Source organism: Amaranthus tricolor, chromosome 9, assembly GCF_026212465.1.
Source record: "Amaranthus tricolor cultivar Red isolate AtriRed21 chromosome 9, ASM2621246v1, whole genome shotgun sequence".
In the NCBI taxonomy this organism is placed as follows: Eukaryota; Viridiplantae; Streptophyta; class Magnoliopsida; order Caryophyllales; family Amaranthaceae; genus Amaranthus; species Amaranthus tricolor.
The window spans coordinates 27,627,477-27,650,032 of NC_080055.1; the positions used below are offsets into that span (position 1 = coordinate 27,627,477).

General features: G+C 33.0%; 3 protein-coding genes across 6 annotated transcripts; 2 read left to right on the forward strand and 1 right to left on the reverse strand.

Annotated features, from left to right (window-relative positions):
• Nucleotides 1–15: 15 nt before the first annotated feature.
• On the forward strand, nt 16–12,014 carry LOC130823827 (putative MO25-like protein At5g47540). Of its 4 annotated transcripts, XM_057688619.1 has the most exons (14): nt 16–402; nt 4,174–4,335; nt 4,521–4,639; nt 5,170–5,244; nt 5,629–5,722; nt 6,003–6,062; nt 7,155–7,223; nt 7,444–7,542; nt 7,697–7,741; nt 7,824–7,926; nt 8,052–8,362; nt 8,611–8,835; nt 9,010–9,064; nt 10,441–12,014. In XM_057688619.1, exons 1-11 carry the CDS (start codon nt 286–288, stop codon nt 8,126–8,128), a joined length of 1,020 nt encoding a protein of 339 aa, XP_057544602.1. In that variant the 5' UTR covers nt 16–285; the 3' UTR covers nt 8,129–8,362; nt 8,611–8,835; nt 9,010–9,064; nt 10,441–12,014. The 4 variants fall into 4 exon arrangements, with proteins under 4 accessions (XP_057544602.1, XP_057544606.1, XP_057544603.1 ...); XM_057688623.1 differs by having other exon boundaries at nt 8,052–9,064; nt 10,441–10,669; nt 11,899–12,014; XM_057688620.1 differs by having other exon boundaries at nt 8,611–9,064.
• On the reverse strand, nt 9,239–11,817 carry LOC130823446 (cytochrome b561 and DOMON domain-containing protein At5g47530-like). The gene is made up of 6 exons (XM_057688067.1): nt 11,188–11,817; nt 11,080–11,130; nt 10,455–10,712; nt 10,133–10,354; nt 9,371–9,618; nt 9,239–9,257 (listed from the first exon to the last, which is right to left on the reverse strand). The coding sequence occupies exons 1-6, from the start codon at nt 11,815–11,817 to the stop codon at nt 9,239–9,241; spliced, it is 1,428 nt and encodes a 475-aa protein (XP_057544050.1).
• On the forward strand, nt 11,883–17,447 carry LOC130823447 (uncharacterized). The gene is made up of 8 exons (XM_057688068.1): nt 11,883–11,934; nt 14,987–15,576; nt 15,687–15,860; nt 15,945–16,130; nt 16,283–16,420; nt 16,580–16,765; nt 16,832–16,963; nt 17,007–17,447. The coding sequence occupies exons 1-8, from the start codon at nt 11,883–11,885 to the stop codon at nt 17,445–17,447; spliced, it is 1,899 nt and encodes a 632-aa protein (XP_057544051.1).
• The last annotated feature ends 5,109 nt before the right edge of the window (nt 17,448–22,556 follow it).

The window sequence follows — 22,556 nt, forward strand, 5'->3', positions numbered from 1 at the left end:
ATAAAGTGAGACATAATCACATAACCTAATAGTATTATACGTCCGATTAGTACTAGTACCCAAATCTCTCAAATATCCTCCTTTAATGTAAAACACAGGATAAGCAACTACAAATTAACTCCGCCAAAAGATCATACAATTATTTCGATTATGTATCTTTTTGCTTTCAATGCACCGCTGATGATCCATTCAAATCACAAACCCTAATAAGGAGTAATTAAATACCTGCAAAAGTTTCTCATTCGATCATTCTTGGAAGTGTCAGATTCTAAATAATTTTTAATCATGAAAGGGTTGTTCAAGACAAAGCCTCGAACTCCATTGGAGATTGTTCGCATTTGTCGTGATCTTCTCTCTAAATTCGATATGAATAATATTCGGGAAAACAAACGCCAGGAAAAGGTTAACTTTTATGTTTTTATCTGTTAATGTAGATTGGTTTTATAGTGTTTGTAATTGGTTTATGTTTGTATGGGTTAGTTACTTGAAGAGTAATTCCGTTTATTTGCAAAGTTTTATTTATTAGTGTAAGTGTGTATGCTTTTTGTCTTTTTGTTGGATATAAAATTAATTGTATTTGTTACTTTTTTTAATTTTATTTGGATTTATTTTCCAATTGTTTTTTATAGGAGTGAATTATCCTAAGTTTTTTAATCTTTTAAGTTTGTGCTCTAAATCTGTAATTTGGATCTTTGTTCATCATCATCTCATCATCTCATCATCATACTTGTATATCTCACTCATTGAAGCTATTAGTAAGCTATTAGTAATAGAGGTATCTGTTATGCATATTAAAAGGCAACAACTACCGTAGGAGGAATGTTTTTATGGGGTGCGAACCATTTGAGACCTATGTTTGTAGCTCGACTTTTGTGCAAAGATATTGCAAAAAATGTGAGCTTTGGCCCTTTTTAAGACTAGTTAAATGGACAGTAGAAAGCAAAAGAGATATAGAACAGCCAACAATACTGGTTATTGACAAACTTTTTAAATAATATTTTTGAATATTTTGTATAGTTTGGTAATTATTTTGTAGTTATTTAGTTTTCTAAAACTAGAGATTACCTTTTGTATAAATTCATCAATTCATAAAATAAATGGCAAAGGAAATCATTTTCCAATATGGTATCAGTAGCCTAGGCTTTTGATTCTTCACAACCTTTGTCTTCCACCTCCTTCTTTTTTCTTCTTTCTTTCTTTCATGGCTTCCCCTTGCCCATTTTCTACATACAATTGGACTAAATAAAAGCCTTATTCATCTTTCTATGGTGCGCCTAAAGTTCCAGGGCCACATCCGGCCCAAAATTTTTGTACGGGTCTAGTTCTTCTATGGGTTATTGTCCTACGGAAATTGATCACGCCATGCACAATCTTTCTTTATCTTCTCCGGATGAGCAATATTATATGGATATCGGTGCGACATCTCATATGTCACATTCTCAAGATACTCTCTTGAATTATTGTCCTTTGAAGCATCGTTTTAATAATGCAATTATTGTTGGTAATGGTCATATGATTCCGGTTCATTGTTACGGACATGTTTCTCTCCCTTCCCCTAATCAACCTTTAACTCTAAAAAATGTCCTCCATGCCCCTAAGCTCATTAAAAATATCATTTCCGTTCGAAAATTTACTAATGATAATATGGTGTCTGTTGAATTTGATCCTTATGGATTTTCTGTGAAAGAATTGGACACGGGAACATGATTATGCGGTCTAATAGCATTGGTGATCTCTATCCTTTTATTTCGACACATGGAGCTACCTCTTTCTCATCCCCGTCATCCGCTCTTTCTGCTTCCTCTTCTAGCACCTAGCACTCTTGTTTGGAGCACCCGGGCAAAACTATTTTAGATACCTTGTATTCCTCTCGTTTAATCAAATATAATAAAAATCCTAATTTTGTTTGTCATTCTTGTCCTTTAGGAAAACATGTTGGCCTTCCTTTTCGTACTTCTATGTCTGTCAGTTCTCGTCCCTTTGAAATAATACATAGTGATTTATGGATTTCTTCTGTTTCAAGCCCATCTGAGTACAAATACTATGTTCTTTTTCTTATTAATTATACTAAATTTTTGTGGACATTTCCTTTATTTCGTAAATCTCAAGTTTATGAAATTTTTGCCAATTTTAATACTTATGTTAATACCCAATTTGAGCTACAAATCAAATCCTTTCAATGTGATCATGGGGTGAATTTGATAGTAAACTTTTTCACCAATTTTGTGTTTCTCGGGGTATAATTCTTCGTTTTTCATGTCCTCAAACTTCTCAAAATGGCAAGTCCAAGAGAAAGATTCGCTCCATCAATAATATTATTCGTACCCTTTTGTATCATGCTTCTCTTCCTCCGTATTTTTGGCCCCACCCTAAAATACCGCAACCTATCTCCTTAATATTCTCCCGTCTAAATTACTTGGTCATCTCACTCCCACTCACTTTCTTTATCACAAAACTCCTTCTTATGACCATCTTCGGGTTTTTGGGTGTTTATGTTTTCCTTTAATTTCTTCATCAAAATTCACAAACTCCAACCTCGATCTTCTCCATGTGTCTTTTTAGGCTATCCATCATCACATAGAGGTTACAAGTGCTATGATATCGCGTCTCATCAGATTCTTATTTCTTATGATGTGATTTTTGATGAAACAATTTTCCTTTTTCCCAAGACTCCAAACGTACTCCTCACGAGTATGATTTTTTGGATGATCCCACCCCTTATTTCTTTCTCCACCATTCCACCTAGTTCATCATCTATGCACTAAACATATTGAGATGGACATACATTTTGTTCGAGAAAAAGTGCAACGTGGGGATGTTCGTGTACTTCATGTTCCATCTCGATATCAAATTGTTGATATTTTTACCAAGGGCCTTCCTCAGATTCTCTTTGATGATTTTCGGTCCAGTCTTAGCGTCCGCAAACCTCCCGATTCGACTGCGGGGTGTATTAGAATAGAATATCTTTGAAGAAAATAATATCTAGTATGTTTTGTAAATCTTTTGATTTGGTAATTATTTTGTAGTTATTTAGTTTCCTAAAACTAGAGATTACCTTTTTTATATATTCATCAATTCATGAAATAAATGGCAAGAGAAATCATTTTCTAATAAAACTATCCCATATATGGACTCGATAGAAGTTACTTTTTGTTTGTTCCGAGATTCAACAGTGGTTTTGAATTCATTGTATGATTGTGTCATATTGGTTCAATGTATGTACTTTGCCGTTATGTAATTCTTTAAAACATCAACTATATTATTGGGCTAGATCAGTGCATTTATTCATTTCAATTGCTTGGTTTTGGTTAGTGTTTGTTATGATCTATGCCATAGTCGATTCTTAGTGATGTGTGTATTTATTTCTCGGAGAGTATCTCTATCATCTCCTTTAAATTCACATTTTGCATCAAAGTTTGAATCTTTTTCCCTTAAAGTAGTTCTAAATACCTTTGAGCAATTATTACTAATAGAGATAATTTCCTTTTTTTGCGTTTATGTAATAATGCGGAGTGGTGGTTATGCTTAGCTTGATTGTAAAGCATTGTAAGCTTGTAAACATATGTGTGATGTGCGTATGAGAATATACGCACTCAATAACTTTCTTTTCTACAAAATCCTGAAATCGAATTACATTGTTTAGTGTTTACAAATTTATTTCTATCGAAGTTGATGATTATATGTTTTTTCTGACTTTGTTTGCTCAAAGGTTAGGTTGTGTGCATCCTAACCTCTTTACCTTGCGTAGGCTAATCAAATGTTTACCGAGAATGTTCTCATAAACTACTTGCACCCTTGTTTGTCATTTTTATATTAGACAGATTGCATATTGGATTTAAAATCAAAAGTGGAAGCAGAAGGTCTGTGAATGTCTGACCTCTATTTCTTTGTTAGGGTAGGTCGTAGGGTCCTTTCAATAGTTGTTTGGATTCATTTATTGTGAATTGTGTTTGATGTATAACGTGAATTGACTAGCTGTTTATATTAACAACTTCTATGATTGGGATTGTTTGAAGTAGAAGTTTATGTTTCATGACTTACGTTTATGCAGAAAATTCGCTTCATGTAAATCTTTGTGAAAGTATGAAGTTTTGTTATGAAATTAATGTTATTATGTTAAAATATCATAAAGGTATAAAACAGTCTTTAACTTTTGGTGCATTCCTCTTCCAGATGACCGAGCTAAGCAAACTCATTAGAGAAATGAAATGTATTTTGTATGGAAATAGCGAAGCAGAGCCAGTTCCAGATGCTTGCATGAAGTTAACCCAAGAGTTCTTTAAAGAGAACACATTTCGCTTGCTGGTCAATTGTCTTCCCAAACTGAACCTGGAGGTATGTTACTTATCTTTAGGAATCTGGAATCAGTGTCATCCTCGGCATCCCTTATAACTTTCATCCTTGAGTTTCAACCATGCAATTTTCAAATTATCAGACAAATTTTATTGGGAAACATGCACCCCTTACTTTAAGATCATTCCCTCTAGTTTTGCTGATTGTATGAGGGTGATATATTGCAGGCTCGTAAAGATGCCACTCAAATAGTTGCTAATTTGCAAAGGCAACAAGTTCGTTGTCGTTTAATTGCTTCTGATTATCTGGAAGCAAACAAAGATCTGATGGATATTCTTATAGCAGGGTATGTTTCTGGGTTGAGAGAATTCGACCACAATCTTTTGTCGGTTTCCTCTTTATTGTATAATTTGATTCTGGATCTGGTTTATGTTTTAACCGTTGATACAACATATGCTTTCCGAAATTAGGAAATTTGATTTAATGTTTTTTGGGGTGCTAGATTACTCGTGATATTTCCTTTCATTAGTGATATCTGGAATTTGGTATTCACTTTGCTCCAAATTAGCTGCAACTTGCAAGCTTGCAACCTTGCTTAATCCGTGAAAGGAAGTGAAATAATAGGGATGAAATAAGTAGTGCGTGGATGGATTTGGGACAGAGATAAAGTGAAAAAAGCGCAGTTGTGACATTTATAAAGATTGCAAAATAATTTAGGACGGATGGAGTAAATTCCAACGAAGATTAACTTGCATGAGCTCTTTCTTTTTTGCTTCTGCTATACTTTTCACGCAAAGAATTCTTTGATAGTTTTTTTTGTATCATACACTAAACTTATGAAGTCTGATCTTTGGCCGTATACTTGTGCTTGTGTAGATATGAAAACACAGACATTGCCCTGCATTATGGGTCCATGTTGAGGGAGTGCATACGTCATCAAGTTGTGGCTAAGTGAGTAATAGAGTATTTTGAATATTGTAGTTTGGTTTTAATATTGAATAGCATTTCCCCTTTTATGTGAAGCTTTCATGTCACAGAGTTGACGTTTCTGTTTTTACAAATAAAATCCTTCCTTGCTAAAAGCATTCCTTTTTATATTTCTTCATTGAACCCAATAGTTTTTCTTGACCAAAGTGTATAATGACATATATGCTGGATTTAAGAGAGATCAAATTACCTTCCATATTGACATTGTGCTCAAATGCTTTCATCAGCTTGCCACTTTTTGATAAAAGCACTGAAAATTTTCAGCTGCTCTTTATAAATTATATTACTCTAGTCCTAGAATGTCTTGATTATGTCTTCCATTATTTCATTTTCTTTCTCCCTTCACAGATATATATTAGAATCACAGCATTTGAAGAAGTTCTTTACACTTATTCAGCTCCCAAATTTTGACATTGCTGCAGATGCTGCTGCAACTTTTAAGGTCTGACATCTTCTTTGTTTGGAATCTATATCTTATGCTCTCTTGGTTTTGAAATGAATCTGCTAGTGCTTTTTAATGATCTTTGTATGGCATCGTAAGGTCTTATATGTTTTTCCAAATTGGGGGTAACTGCAGGATTTACATTTTCTATTAATTAGTAGACCTGAAAACCCTTTGTCTACTATGCTACACCTGGAATTTATTGTCAACTATGCATAAGTTGGATTGGAAACTACTGTCATCTATTTAACAATTTGACGCTATTGTGGTCGTGTTGCAGGAACTATTGACAAGGCATAAATCTACAGTGGCTGAGTTCCTCTCCGCAAACTATGATTGGGTAATCATTCCTGGACACTTATGATTTTCTTCTATTTGTTGTTTTGGAAAAAGGTGTAGAAGTATATGCAGCTATGTCGTTTTCTCTGCTGTTTAATGTCATTGTCAACTGGATTTTAAAAAAGTTTATAACTGAGTTATATTACAAGTTGTAAGTGTGAATTTTCAAGTTGCTATCCATATAAAGTATGAGTTCTCAAGTATCTGATGTCTCCTAACACTTACTTCTTGAAGCTACGATTGCAAGATTCTCCGCAATTGCAAGCCATTAGATTACGACCATTGTTAAGGTGCTCATTGAACTGCCGACTTGATTCATGCAATATTGCAATTACTAATCACTGTACAACTTTACAAGGTAGATAGTGGCAAATGCCATAAACGAATCATATCTCCATGTTTAGAATTTCATAAGGGGGAGGGGAACGATGAGATATTATGAGTTGAGGGAATCTTATCTACCGTTTTTTGATGGCATAGTGCAAATATACGGTTTTGGTGGTCAGTGCGTGTGATTTCAAGGTCAATGTGGCCTATATTTTGGTTGTGCTGAACTCAAAACCCTTTATAATTCAGTTTCAATGCGGTGATGTGGCCTTATTTTTGCATTATAGTTGATGGTGCCAAGTGCCAACACTGAAACACTACTGTAAGTAACTTACAGCTCTGACAAGATACCATTGCTACCTTGTCTGGGTTTGGATGTATGTATATATAAGTGGCCAACTAATCTTTCTTCCAATAATGTGCTATTTCATGTTTTTCAAACCTTTTTATAAATGCAATCAAGCTCTAAGTAAAAGGCCAGAAGTACATTTATCGAAGTTAAATTCACTGAAATGACTTATTTCGTGATTATGAGCTTTACGAGTTAAAAGTACTCTTTAGGAAGAAGTTATAGTAAGCCTTATTTTACGTTAAGAAATTTAAATTCTTTTTGAAATTACTACATATATGTGGACGACAATTGGAATTGATATATTGGTTCATGTAGTTGACCTCAATATTTTTTGGGATTAAGGCTCTTTGAATTATTATTTTAGGTTTTGATTTTTTGGGTGTCGAAATTCACGGCATCATCTGCATGTTCCAGTTTTTTGCAGACTACAACTCAAAGTTGCTGGAATCAAGCAACTACATTACCAGAAGACAAGCAGTGAAGGTATTTATCTAAGATGGCATGTTGTCATCTGTAAATATTCAAAACTGTGTACTGTACTTATTTGAGTGAATGCCCTTCTTCAGCATAAAACGGCTTTTTACAAAATGTTACAAGAGCTGATATCTCCATGGACAACTCTCTTTTTTTGCCCCAAAAACGGTCGATGATTGTTGATTCATTACCACAAATGTGTTTGCTAATCTTGCTATGTGTTTTTCAGCTCTTAGGAGACATGTTACTTGATCGTAGCAATGCTGTAACCATGATAAAATACGTGAGCTCAAGGGATAATCTAAGAATACTGATGAATCTTCTAAGGGTAATTAAGTGTCTGTATACTTTTGTAAACTTCAATTTGGTGAATCCCTTCTGTCCAATTTTCTTCTGGAGAATGTCTATGCTGAAGATAAGATTTATCTTCACTAATCTAATGAAACTGAACGATTTCTGAACTTGTTTATTTCTTGATGCAGGAACCAAGCAAAAGCATCCAGATAGAAGCATTTCATGTTTTCAAGGTTTTGTATATTCAATAATGCATTGCATTATAAATACTTAAACGTTTATACTGTGTTTTACGAGTTTTTATTTTCCAAACAGCTGTGTGCTGCAAACCAAAATAAACCAGCTGACATCGCCAACATTCTTGTTGCAAATAAGAGCAAACTTCTTCGATTGCTAGGCGACCTCAAGACTGACAGAGGTCTTATATTCAAACTCTCTTTTAGTCTCTTCAGAGCAGGCCTTTTTCTGAATTATATTCTCCGTTTTTTAGCATCTGCTCCCATCATCCTGATTCCTGATATATTGTCATCTATGAATTTGCAGTGGATGAAAAATTTGATGAAGACAAGACCCAAGTTATGCAAGAAATCGCTTCTCTTGAACACAGAGAGCTTGCATGAGCTTTCTTTGTTGGATGTGGGAATTATGATATCATTCCTGCCTTTAACCATTCTTTTGTTTAGCCCTTTCACAAAATATATCCTGTAGACTCAGCACATTGCTTGTGCCATCTTATTCGCACCTATATACATCTTTTGCTGTCCTTCCTATTGACCAAGTAGCCTCCCGTTCTCAGTATCTCATAAATTTTAGTTTATTGATGACATTCGTTCTAAGTGACGGATAATTTAAAGGTAGATGTTTGGTGTGATCGGTTTTGTGTCACGCATTTATAGATTTTGTTTTCAAATACATTTGAGTTATGAAAAGCTTTAGTTTACCTGAAAATTGACATGAGTATATTTTTGTACATTCCATTACCTGAAAGTTGAAAATGCAACACTTCTGGAGCGAGTTAACTCGCAACTTATTATGAATATTAATATGTCTTGAATATGAAGATGTATGATACGATGATTGCTTTTGCCAATTGTTGGAACAGACTGGTACAAATCGGGATAAAGCCACTGTTGATGCTTTTTTTGAAGGCGCATCTCATATGAATAACCAGTGTTATGGGACTCCAATTATCAACTCAGACTTTTAGATGAATTGATTTTTGATATAGTATCAAAAATCAGCGTGACAAAACGTTACGAGTTCAAATCTCATCTACATGGACTCTCGTGTGTATGAATGTCAGGCTTGTGTACATTCAATTTACACGGTACAGCTTGCTCTTTCTTATGAAACTAAATATGGGGTTATATGGTATGAAATCTTGTTTTACTTTTGCTTCTTGCAAGTTCAAATAATTTGATATTACCAAGGTTGAAAATTTATGAATTAGGATCCAATTTTACTGTTATATGCACATTTTCTTACATTTTTCGTCTTGCAGGCATGTTGCAATCAGTATTGTTATTGTTGAAGAGGCTGGGGGCGTATTTTGATCCGTAAGATACATATTTTCTCATGATTATTTCTTTCTTTTTCACTGAATTCTTTTAGCTTTTCGGTTAGTGATTTTCCCTATCTTCAAACTTCACTAGTGTCAAATTATAACAATTAATATACTATTGTAGTTTGTTTAGTATTAATTATTAGCTGAACAATTTAAATTGCTTCTGTTAATTTTGTATGTTAGATCTGGCAAAGATTTTGACATTACAGTCGCACGTATAGAAACTTGTCCGAGGATCGTGGGAATTAGAGAGAGAAATGGGAGGAATTGGGTGGATAAGTTTTCGTTATGTGAATACCTATTTTGGAGGAGGAATTCAGAAAAGTGGGATTTAAAAGGATTAACTCGCTCAGTTTTGTTAATAATCAAATCTTTCTTAACTTGAAAAGATCTGGAAGAAAAATGATATCCGGCCATTATTCCCACCTTTTCTATTCCTTCTAGCCTTCCAAAAAAATAAGGGGATTTCCCATAATCATCTCCTTCTCGTTCTATCTTCTTTCCTTTCCCTTTTAAATTTTTATCCAACCGAGTCTTTTCGACGGCCTGAATGAGAGATCAAGCAGCAGGAAATCCTAGAAACATTCATCCTACAAGCTATTGTTGCACTTCACCTTTTATGATAGTGTTTCACAATAGCCCACATAAAAGTTAGTACATAGAGTACGAGAAACAATTTGTATTCACAAATTGTTGTGAGACGGTCTGTTCGAGAGACGCATTAGATATATGGGTTAAATAGCCTAATTAATACAAATTAAACAGAAAATAAGAATGTAGGCTTCTTGTTTTTGAAGTCGTCTCTCTGAGAGAAGGTCTCTCAAAAGAGTATCTGGTTTGTATTTCATACTTAAACTTCATGTATAAAAGAAGTTTCTATATGAACATAATTAGGAACTGAAGATAAATTATCCTAATATAATGGATCTAAGGAGACTAATACAAACAAGAACTAATTTCCTGTGAAGCCTTATTCTACTTTCAATCCTTCACGTTAAACAGTATAGATAATTTAGTTTAGTGGAGGTAATTGGGACTTGTTTCTTTTGGCAACAATTACCTCTGAAAGTATATGTACTCCAATATTTATAGCCGCGATTATGATAAGATAAATAATAAAATTAATACCCCAAGTGTCATGATCAATATAGATAAGCTTCAACCCTCTGAATATGTTGACAAGGCCCATAATTGCTACGATATGCCCATTCAAATAGTGGAATATGTTCCAGTTTTTTCTGTTTGCATCATCTTGTTTTGGCCTGTACACAAGTGCTGACATCTGAACACAAATTCATTGTCATCAATCACGTTACGAATCACATTTTTCGTTACGTTTTTTGGTTGTAACATACATGTATGAATCAGGATCGGGATTCTACCTGAAGCGTGGCCATACAGAAGACGGCAATGCCAAGATACCTGTGGTTAGGGTGGTGAACATGGTGTGCGCCACTAGTGAGTTTGAGACCGGTTATAAAGCCAACGGTACCGAGAAGATAGGCCGAGAGTTGACACCCTACATGGAGGTAAAACCAGGCTGGTTCTGCTGATGGGAATATTACTTTGACATGTTTTGCTATCATCATTCCCAGAGGTATCAATATTCCCCAACTTACTCCATTTATTGTTCCGTGGATCTGAAATTGTTGTCGTACAAAGAGCGATAACCGATACAAAAACAAAATAAAAAAGAACATAAGAATTTAACAATGTCCATTCATTCATTAGGCCGTCTAGTGCCCTTAGAATTGTGGTAGTTTTAGTTATGAATGGTTATATCTAGTTGTTTGGTTGACATTTTTTTGTAAGCAATAGCTAATGGAAATTCCGACCAAGTGTATGAATTAATTACCAAGGGATGTCGGTAACTCCAAATTCGTGTGTTACATCAAATTCCAATGTTTAACCAAACAAGAAAAAGCATTTCCGAGATATTTTACAGAGGATGTAGAGGTGTGTTCAAAACAGACCTAATGACCGATTTGTCCGACCTTGGTACCGAACCTGATTTAACCCGACTTTAAAATTGTATTTATATTTCAATTTTGAACCGACCTGAAACATTTGACTTGAAATAAAATGAAGGTAGTAATAGTATATATTCAAACTTACCCATCTCAAGGTTGAAGCATCAAAGCCTTTAGAACCAGAACCAGCATTGTGATCAAGAACACCAGAGAGAACATCAAGAGAAGCCATTGAATAAATATTTGTAGCAAAATGCATTTTAGGATTTCCAACATCAGAAAGTCTACCTTCATTCCAAACTTGATTAATCACTGTTTTATTATCAGGAATCTTAATATTTGCAAAGATTATCATCTCTTCATTAATAAGTTCTGCCTTCAATCCTACTACCTCAAAACTCAACTCTTCTTTCTCAAGTCTTGTTCCATAGCCCTTAATAGGGGATGTATAGGCCATGATGGACCCGTCTTTCGGGTTTCGTTGACCAACTAAAGTTTGTGATCCGACCATTCCTTTTGCGGTCGGGTTTATAGCCCATGCAACCCATTTTGAGACACCCGGGCTGTAGCCCGGGTGTCGGTAGGCGATTTTAAGGGTTGCATTGGTAGGGTTGTAGGTGTAATGTAGGGATGATCCTAATTGTGGGAGATCAATACAAGTTTTAAAGGGATTTGGTAAGTTTTGTTTAAATTTATAGTTTTTGCATGGAGGTGATTGAGCATATGATTGAATAATTAGGGTTGTGATTAGCAATAATAGAGTTGTATAATTCATTTTTAAATTTACTTATGAGGATGAAAGTTATGGGGTTGCATGAAGGTTTTAAATAACCTTTTAGCATGGAAACTTTTCTAGGATTGAAAATGTTGGCGAAAGACAAGGAATGTACAGGTAATTTATTTTTCTGTAAAAATTAATTGGTGATTGCAAATTTACAAATTTTAATGAAGGACAGCAAGAATTTCTTATTATTATAATATCCTATTTATAGAATAGGCCTTTTTACAAATATTTAATTTCCTCTATATAAGAAGTCCGAATTAAAAAAAGAATGTTTTAATATCGTGCGCGTCAAAAGTTTCAATTTCATAAACATTCAAAATGATGTGTTAAACGTTAAATACTAATTACATTGCACGCTATATTATTTAAATGTGCACTAAACCTACACATAAATTTCTTTGTATGAAGTTAGAGAGATTAGTGCATAGTAAGATTAGTCGTCATCATCATCGTTCCCAGTGTATCCTGCTCACAGGAACTATGATCAGGGACTGGTGAGGAAACTCGGGAAGGAAAGTGGCAACCCATATCCATTAAAAAGGATGTGATCAAAGAGTCTCTCGACTCTAGAAAGATTCTTTGAAAGAGCATAGTAAGATTAGTGCATTATCTACAAGAACCTAGTACTTGAGGTTAGAAAGATTGACATACAAGATTCTTGGATATAAAATGAGGAAATAACTTACCTAACCTCTATAGGTAAGCAAAACTTCATGTGAGAATTTCCAATTCATATGACTAAGTAAATTGCTAGGAGGGTAAAAGAACAAGTATAACTAGAAGACCACAAAGAGTCTTAGTTACACTTTAAAGAGAGAACTCTCACATGCCAAAAAGAATGTGATTTTTTTTTTTTTTTTTTTTGAAAGTATAACAAGTTAGATGGATCCTTCTCTAGAAGGTTAATTTCAAGCTATCAGAAAAATATGTAGAAGATAAAGTCATATAGCAATAAATTGATCAAGTTTTGAGAGTTTGTTTGCTACTTCCTTCTTATCTGCGATGTTTTTGTAAGATATATAGCAAATTCAGTGGAACATGAAAAATAACTGGTTAATTTTTTTGTAAATACGACCAAGATGTACTAAATGAAAATGTCAAAAGAGATGTCCTTCTTGATATATTTGATATATGTAATACAATATATTTAACATATTTTAAACTTTAACTGTCAACTTAAATTTTTTATTAAGTTGGTTCTTTAACATGATAATTGAAGTCAACGTAACAAAAGTTTATTTTTTGACTCTATTTATTTATTATTCTTAATTTGTATTTTATGTTCAATCTGTATTTATAAGTTAAAATACATATACGTGAGATCTTGTTTGATTTAAGTCAAATAAATTTTCTTATTATCAATTTTTTATAATTTTTATCCAATCATAATTAAAAATATTTAGTGTTGAAATAGCATAACAACAAGTATATGCCTATTATAAAGTATCAATCATCATCAATTTTATATCTAATTATTGTCCTTTAATAAAATTGAAAAGAAAAGTAACTTAATACTAATTTATTAATGTTAACGAATATGCAATATACTATTCAAGAGTGTTTTAAAAACATTGTCAAATACTTCAACTAAATTGAAATAAGAATCTATTAATATCAATACTAATGATATTCTTAACAAAGAAAACCTTTAATTATTAATACTATATTATAATGAAGTAAACTTAAAATTTATAATTACTCCTGTAGGATATTGTTTATACTATATTTTAATTTTATATATTAAGTATGAAGACAAATTCAACTACTCCAATTAATTAGGTGTAAATTGTAGTATAGTATGATAGAAGTGATTTGAACAGCCACCACTTGCTTACAATCTTTTTCATGATCATCATCATGATTCTTGAAGCTACAACACAGCTAAGAAACACTCATCTGTATTAAGAAATTGCAACACTAATAAGAAATACTTCATTCGAATCAATTTAGTTGTCCCATTTTCTTATTTGGTAAAGTCTTTTTAGTTGTCCCATTTCTATTTTTGTCAATTTTTTTTACCTAAATATCCTTGGTTCACACAAGTAATTACGAATATACCCTCATATACCTTACTTACCCAACTACCTTTCATTACTTATCCTTTACTACTTACCCTTTTTAATGGATCCCACACCATCCTTAATAATTGTACCCAAGCGAATGGGACATTTAAATTGATTCAGAGAAAGTATAACTTAAATATTAACAAATTAATAGAAAATACTAAATTATGTGGATAGAATTTAAAGTCATTGAAAATGAGTGTAGGTGTGTACATTAAAATTAACATTGTTAGTTTGTTACTAAGTTAAAAAAACAAGCTAAAATACAAATATAGACAATATAAAAAGTACGTGAATAATTCCAAAACAATAGTCCAAAATTGATAACAAGTAACAGTCAGAATTGTTATGTCAGAATACAAGCGAGCAAAAGCTCAGGTACAAGGAATTGTGCACTGTCTGCCACTCAGTTTTAATTTTGGATGTTGATAGAATTGAAATCAAAAATACTGATAAGTTATGCCCGTATCATTTAATTTGCAGTGATTTATATTATTTTTATTTTTAGGTGGTGGTCTATTACTTTTTTTTTTTTAATCTCATCTATATATTTTAACTCTCTTTTAATATTATTAACATAATTTATTTATTCTCTTCATTTATTACTACATTTTTAAAAACTAAATTCTTTCTCTTTGATGCAAATCAAAGAGAACAAAGAAAGTACGTCCCATGCGTCTATCATCCTAACTAGAGACAAACGAAAAATTGATTTGATATGCTAATTTGATATAAATCTCACCCAAAATAAGTGGGTTTGAATTGAGACTTTTGACTCTCTTAAATAAATGGGTCGATCCAATATGATCTGTTTTCTAAATGGATTAGATTGATTAGAGTAAAGATTGAGAGTCTGCTTAAGTTTCAAAGCTAATGCAATGGCGTTTAATTCACCCATAATTTCCTTCATTTGTAATTTTACAGCAATCATTAATTGAACTAGTTTTAGTATGTAGGTGTTTAGTGTTTTTGCATACTGTATTAGTCATTTGAAAAAGTTATAAAGGTCAGTTGTTTGCATATTGAAGTAGGTGTTATTTCCTGATGAGGAACACATTTTGAATAGTTGAGGTAAACATTATAATTAGTTATAATAGGTACCTTGGAAGCCAAGTCGTTAGAGTTGGCCACTGAGCTTTCTAGATACAGAATTCATGTGGCATGTGTTCAAGAGACTAGGTGGAACGGGCAGAAAGCACAAGGCATAGAGGGATATAAGTTTTTTTTGTGGTATGCGGGTTTGGATGGTAAAAGTAGTAGGGTTGGTATCCTTATGTATAATGATATTCTAAAGCAAGTGGTTGAAATAAGAAGGTGCAACGATAGGATTATGCTAGTTAGAATAGTAGTGGGGGAAGAGGTCATATCGATTGTCAGTGCTTATGAGCCTCAAGTTGAGCTCGATGAGCAGGTGAAGCGTGAGTTTTGGGATAACTTAGGAGACCTTATGAGGACGATCCTGGAGGATGAAAAACTTTTTCTAGGATGGGACTTCAATGGACATATAGGCAGACAGGCGGAAAACTATTACTCGGTCCATGAAGGGTTTAGTTTTGGTGCAAGGAACGAGAGTGGTGAGCATTTGCTTGAGTTTGCGCTAGCCAAGGATTTAGTAATAGAAAACTCATTCTTTAGAAAGAAAGAGAAGCATTTGATTACATATAATAGTGGTGGGCATGCAACCCAAGTTGACTATTGTTTAGTACGCAAGGGGGACCGAACCTCGTGCTTGGATTGTAAGGTGGTGTTGGGTACGAGGATGCCTGCCCAACATAGGTTTTTAGTACTGGTGTTTAGGATGAGGAGGAAAATTGTCAAGAAAAAGTTAGAGTTCAGGGAAAGATCATGTGGGGGAGACTTAACGGGGGTGTGGTCACAACCCTGTCGAGCAAGATAATCGTGTTGGGCTACCCAAATCAGTCTGATGATGCAAATCATATGTGGGTGACTATGGCAGACACTATTCGAAAGGTGACAAAAGAGACCTTGGGGGTGTCATCGGTGAAACCAAAAGTGTATAAAAAGTCGTGGTGGTGGAATGTTGAGGTATAACAGAAGATAAAGGACAAAAACAAGAGTTTTAAGGAACTTATGACATGCACGGAGGAGGTGGTTAGTATTCAAAAAAGAGAGAGGTACAAAGAAGCAAAGCGGACGGCAAAGAAAGCAGTAGCAGAGGTAAAAACTCGTGCCGATAAGGACCTTTATCAAAAGCTGGATACCATAGAAGGGGAGAAGCATGTTTTTAAGTTGGCAAAAATTAGGTCTAGGCAGCAATAAGACTTAGTGGCAGTGAAATACATCAAAGATGAGGGAGGAAGAGTTCTTCTGAGACAAGAGGACATCAAACTAAGATGGTATCAGTATTTCTCTCAACTGCTCAATGAGAATAGGGGGCCAAAAAAGGTTCCGACATTCAAAGATCGCATGATTACGGGTCAATGAGTGATATCACTACAAAGGAAGTAGGAGAAGCTCTCAAAAAGATGGGGAGAACAGAGGCACTTGGTCCAGATAACATCCCGATTAAGGTGTGGAGGGGTTTAGGAGGAGCAGGTATTTGTTGGCTGACTAACCTCTTTAATGTTATCTTGAGGACACATATATGAGATGCCAGAAGAATGGAGGAACAACACACTAATACCACTATATAAGAACAAAGGTGATGCGCAAGTATGCGGGAACTATAGAGGAATCAAACTTCTAAGCCACACAATGAAATTGTGGGAAAAGGTGATAAAGAGGAGAATCAGACAAGAGAGATGATCAGAGATAACCAATTTGGTTTCATGCCAGGAAGGTCAACTACTGAGGCTATTCACGTACTGAGGAGACTAATGGAAAAATATAGGGAGCGCAAGAAGGATTTGTATATGGTGTTCATCGACTTGGAGAAATCGCATGATAACATACCATGACGCATCATCTGGGATGGCCTCAAGGCTAAAGGTATTTCATTAAGGTACATTGAAGTTATACAAGATATGTATGACAATGCTTCGACTAACATTCAGACACCGGTGGGGATATCAGAATTTTTCCCAGTTAAAGTAGGACTTCATCAGGGCCCAGGGGTCAGCACTAAGTCCTTTCATTTTTACGATCATTATGGAATAGATTTCTAAAACTACCTGGGAGACGATATCGTGGTGCATGTTATTCGCTGATGATATCATGTTGGTAGCAAAAACTAAAGAGGAAGTTAAAAATAAATTGGAAGAATGGAGGAAAGTTTTAGAAATTAAAGGGTTACGCATAAGTCGTACGAAGAATGCATATTTGCGATGCGACTTTTGTGGGACACTGCCGAATGCGGAACCGGAAGTGTCCATTGGTGAAGATGTTGTTACAAGTACGACCAAATACAGGTATTTGGGATCGATTTTTCAGAGTAATGGAGAGATTGATGGAGATGATACGCATCAAATCCAAGCGGGTTGGCTCAAGTGGAGAGCAGCCACCGGGTTGCTATGTGATAGAAAGTTCCCAAGTAGGTTAAAAGGTAAATTTTACCGAGTGGCAATCAGGTCTGTTTTGTTGTATGGGACAGAATGTTGACCCGTAAAGAAGACTCTTGAACACAAAATGGAAGTTACAGAAATGCGCATGCTGAGGTGGATGTGCGGTCGCACATTGTTGAATCGGATAAGGAATCAGGAGTTTAGAAAGAAACTAGAGGTCGCCCCTACCTCTGTAAAGATGCGTGAAAATAGGTTGAGATGGTATGGTCATGTGCAGAGATAGACTTTTGATGCCCATGTGAGGAGGATAGAAAGCATCATAGTAGAGTGTAAGAGAAGTCGAGGAAGACCTAGGAGAACTTGATAGGAGCAAATAAATATTGACTTGCGTGAGTTACACCTGTCTGAGGACCTGATTAGGGATAGGGGTAGTTGGAGGTGCTATATTCATGTTTTAGACTATTGATCCCTTTGTGCTTACCTGTTGGTGCTCTTGTTTACTGGCTTTTTCATCTATTTTTTTATTCATTCATTCATTTATTTTTTATTTATTTTTATTCTATTTTTATTTTATTTTAGTTTTACTTTTATTTTATTTTATTTTTATTTTTATTTTTATGCATTTTATTTGTCTTTATTTAATTTTTAACGATCACTTTTGGGTGATAAGATACACGCTTGTGAAGTTAGTGTCAACTTCACCCAGTCTTATTCTTTGCAGGAACTACTCATGATCTTTCTCGAGTTGAGGGACTCATTGGTCCGTTATGGATATGAGTTGTCGTTGCCCTTCCCTCCCCAGACCCTGCTCATAGTTTTATGGGCGGAATATACTGGATAAGATGATGATGATGAGGTATTTTTAAATAGTTGAAGTAGACATTTTTTTATTGTTATAGTAGGTATTTTTGTATATAAAAGTAGGTATTTTCGTATACCATAGTAGGTATTTATACAAACTGAAGTAGGTGTTACTTCATATAAAAGTAAACATTAAACTAGTTATAGGCATTTGAACTCAATAGTAGGTGTTTTATAGAATTATAGTATGAGTTTTTAGTTTTTTTATTTTACAATATAATAAGTAGACATTTTAGCTTCTAATAATAGGTGTTTTAGTATGAGTTTTCAATTCCTTGATTTTGCAAATAATAAGTAGGCATTTTAAATACTTATAGTAGGTGTTTATGGTATTAAAGTAAGAGCTTTAAGATTCAAAGTAGATGTTTTAATACGTTAAAGATACTTTAAGATAAAAGTAGGGGTTTTAAGATATTAGGTTGCATTGTATTGTATCATATGAATCATAATTATATTGATTTCAACTGGCAAAACTACGTACTATGACTCATTAAAATATCGACTTCTATAGTTTAAAAAATCTATTACAAACCATCATAATACCTACTTGTAACATGTAAAATACAAATTGCTGAACCATTATAATGATTAATTCTACCGGTAAACACGATTACTATGACTAATTAAAATACCTAATTCTACAAATAAAAATGGTTACTATGTATTATTTTTTTTTTTTTTAGTAAAACTTGGAAATTATATTAAATGGAGATCAACCACTGTTACAAGACTTTGGGGAAAAGGGTGAATGAAAACAAAATTTCCCACCAAATCCAAGTTCGAACGAGTTATAAGTTGGATCGTCGTATTCACATTCCTTCCCACATGATTACACTTAAAACCAGCAAAAAAAAGTCTTAAGAGTTGATTCTATAAAAAAGGATGAAAGATGGAGCTAAACCAGTAGCTTGTTTACCAATTCCATTGAAAATTGTAGTGTTGTCCCCTTCTAAAACAATATAAGTATAATCCATGCGAATAGCCAATTCAACACCACACACAGCGGCTTCAAGTTCACACAACTCTGGCGGCTAGTAAGCTTTAACTCTACAAACACTAGCCATGAGTAACTAGCCCAAGCTATCCCTAACCACCACCCCCAGACCTCTATCTCCATTGGCGCCCATATTAACATCTAGATTCAATTTAATCCAACCATCATTAGGAGGGTACCATTTGTTGAGGGTTGTATAATCTTATTTGTCTTTCTCCTATAAAAACCTTAGCAGCATAAGAGGTGTAATCGTGAAAAGAGTAGCAAAACTGGCTACTATATATTAACCTTTATTAAACATTAATAAAAATATTACACATGAATAAAAAATATTGTACCGGTATTTTAATTTGTATTCTGTTTTAAAAATTAATTTGAAATTTAAAATTGTTCAATTATCAAATCTTTCATTTTTTAGTTTTCGAATTTAGAGATATTAGAAGGAGTTGTTTTACGATGAGTGGAGAAATCTTTTTTTTAAAGCGTGCAACACCAATTTTGTTAATATTAAAATGGGTTGAGCTTATGGGCCAAATGTCTTTCAAAAAATAGTCGGTCTTTTGAGAGATCGTCTTTTTCATAGACGTCTCTCAGACCCAACCCATTTAACCTTAACGTCCACTTGCTGTATCCTTAATGCCTATTTACATTATCTTATTGCCTACTTACAATACACTTAATGTCCACCAAAAAAGTACTTAAAGCCTATTAGCCTACTTACTATATCTTTAATCTTTAGTTACAATATACTTAATGCCCATCGAGTAAGTACTTAAGTACTTATAATATTCTAAATGCCTACTTATAATATTCTTAATGCCTATTGAGAAACTTACTCTATATTTTCCTTTTTAGGCTAGCTCAATTAGAGATGGTCTTTCAAAAAGACCGTCTCTCACAAGAAGTTGTGTTAAAAAACTATTTCTCACAAGAGTTGTTTAAATATTTGATTTTACACTTAATGGTTTTCCTGTAAAAAAATATTTAAAATCCGCGACTGTAACTAAATTAAACATCATTAGGTTCTGAAAACAAATTGAAGATGTAAAAGTTGGCCTAAAAGGAAAAAATGTTCACAAATAACAAAAATAAAGTGATCTAAACTCTTAAACTATTAAACAATAATATATTATGGTTATAATAAAAGAACGTTAATAAAAAAATATAACAAATTACATTCTAAAGTAGAAAATGAGAGTAGAAATTGAACACTTGTAAGTTGTAAAGTAAATTATGGAATTTATTTGAACTTTTGACTTCAATTTATCATATTATTAGTCTCAATCACAACAAATACAGGCTTATACATTTTTAGATTATAATTCGAATTATTTTATTAAAAATTATATTAATAATAAATTATATAACAATTAACATATTAATAAAAAAACGACAGTTAAGTTGATCTTGTATAATATTAAGATATATGTAACTGATCTTTTCCTACAATAATATTTTAAATTTGCCATTGATTTTAATATTTTACAAATTTAAATAAGTTTGAACTTTTAAAAGATTGGTTATAATGGAACAAACTCGTTCTAATCCTATTACTAATTATGTCCCATTGGCCTACGATTCGTCCCATCAAATAATTAAATGTTAAACAAGTATCATCATTATTTTGGTAAGTGATGATCATTGTTCAAGGTAGTGAAACTTTATAAAATTACTTTACTGTCCATTTGGTTAATAGTACGAAATAATAGTAATAGAAATGATTTATAGCGTAAAATTTTATCAAATGTTCCATATCATTCTCATGGTAATGCATTGAAATGAATTTTAATGAAGAAAATGAGATGATTAAAGTTGGACAAGCACGACCATTAAGGTAGCCAATAGATTTTTCAACTAAAATTACACTAGTGTTTCATTCTCATTACCACCGTTTATTAGTACCTACAACGTTAAGTTTATATTATATGACTCAAAATTATGAAATTATGAAATTATTTTAAAAGATATAATGTAAATTTAAAGAGATGGATAAAATATTAATTAAAATTTGTGGCTAAGAAAGTATTCAAGAAAAAGTTACCTTTGCATAAGAATCAAAGTTGTCAAAGCATAATAAGATCACATTATAAAAGTCTAATCCCATTTTTCTGGATTTCTTTTTAATGTCAAACATGCATAATGATATTACTTTTGTCTCATTGTAATTTGTAAATGTCGGGAAGTTATATTTTTTTCAACATTTATTTTTGTAGTAATTATAGCAAACAAGAGGTCCTTTTTAAACTTTATTTCAATATACATTAAAATTATTAAAATTATTAAAATTAATGCACTTTATTTTTACAATTGAACTTATCATCTATGGATATTCATTCCTTAAAACAGACCTAATAGATCGATTTGATATCCATTATATTAATCATTTTTGGGACCGACTCTTGGGGAATGCACTGAGTGTATTTGTGCAGGGCCTTTAAAAATAAAGGGCCTCATATATTAAATAGTTAATGAAATATAACTATTACAAGGCATTAATAATCATGTTGGTTAAATTTTTGTCTAAAATAGTTTTAGGTTTAAAACAAGAATATCTTTAATTTCAAAAACTTATATGTTTAGCTCTTTAATTAATTGCATTAATTTTTCTGTATCCCAAATCTCAAAGCCTTGAGCCAACTCCTTATTAATCTTCTTCCACTTCATCTCCTATCAATTACGTTACTTATCAACAACATTAAAATTCATGAACTTAGCTCATTCAAGATCATTGCATGTCCCAAGCCCTAAAGCCTTAAGCTAACCCTTTATGCTCCTTTTATTTTGTTTTTTATCAACAACAATTTGCTCGATACTTTCGAAGTTTGTATGCATTCTACTCACTTTTGACATGCTACTAACATGCGTTTCATATGTTTTCACCAAAGTGTACGGTGGCATAATCATTTGTCACTTCTTATACTTCCTAAGTTTCACTCTTATTTTTCCGTTTCAATAAAAGTGTACACTCATAAATAAAAGGCGAAAAAATAAAGTAAAATGAGAGAATAAATAACTAGATACCTATTGTATATTAGGAACTCATTTATATATTTTGCTTCAGGCTCCCAAAAAGTCAAAAACAATAATAATAATAATAATAATAGAGCTAGATGCCAACTCAACACCTCATTTTATTCCAATGCAATGTTCATATGGAGTACAATGAAGATTTGTAGAGATAATATTAGTTACCCATTAGCTAAATTTGATTTCTAGAAAGTAAAATTTTTATATACTCCTATAAATTTAACTTAGTCTACATATAATTTAGTGTGAATGAACCTTAGTCTACAATATTCTTTAATAATTATATTTGATTCATCGTCGTCATCATCATTATACACAATTTAT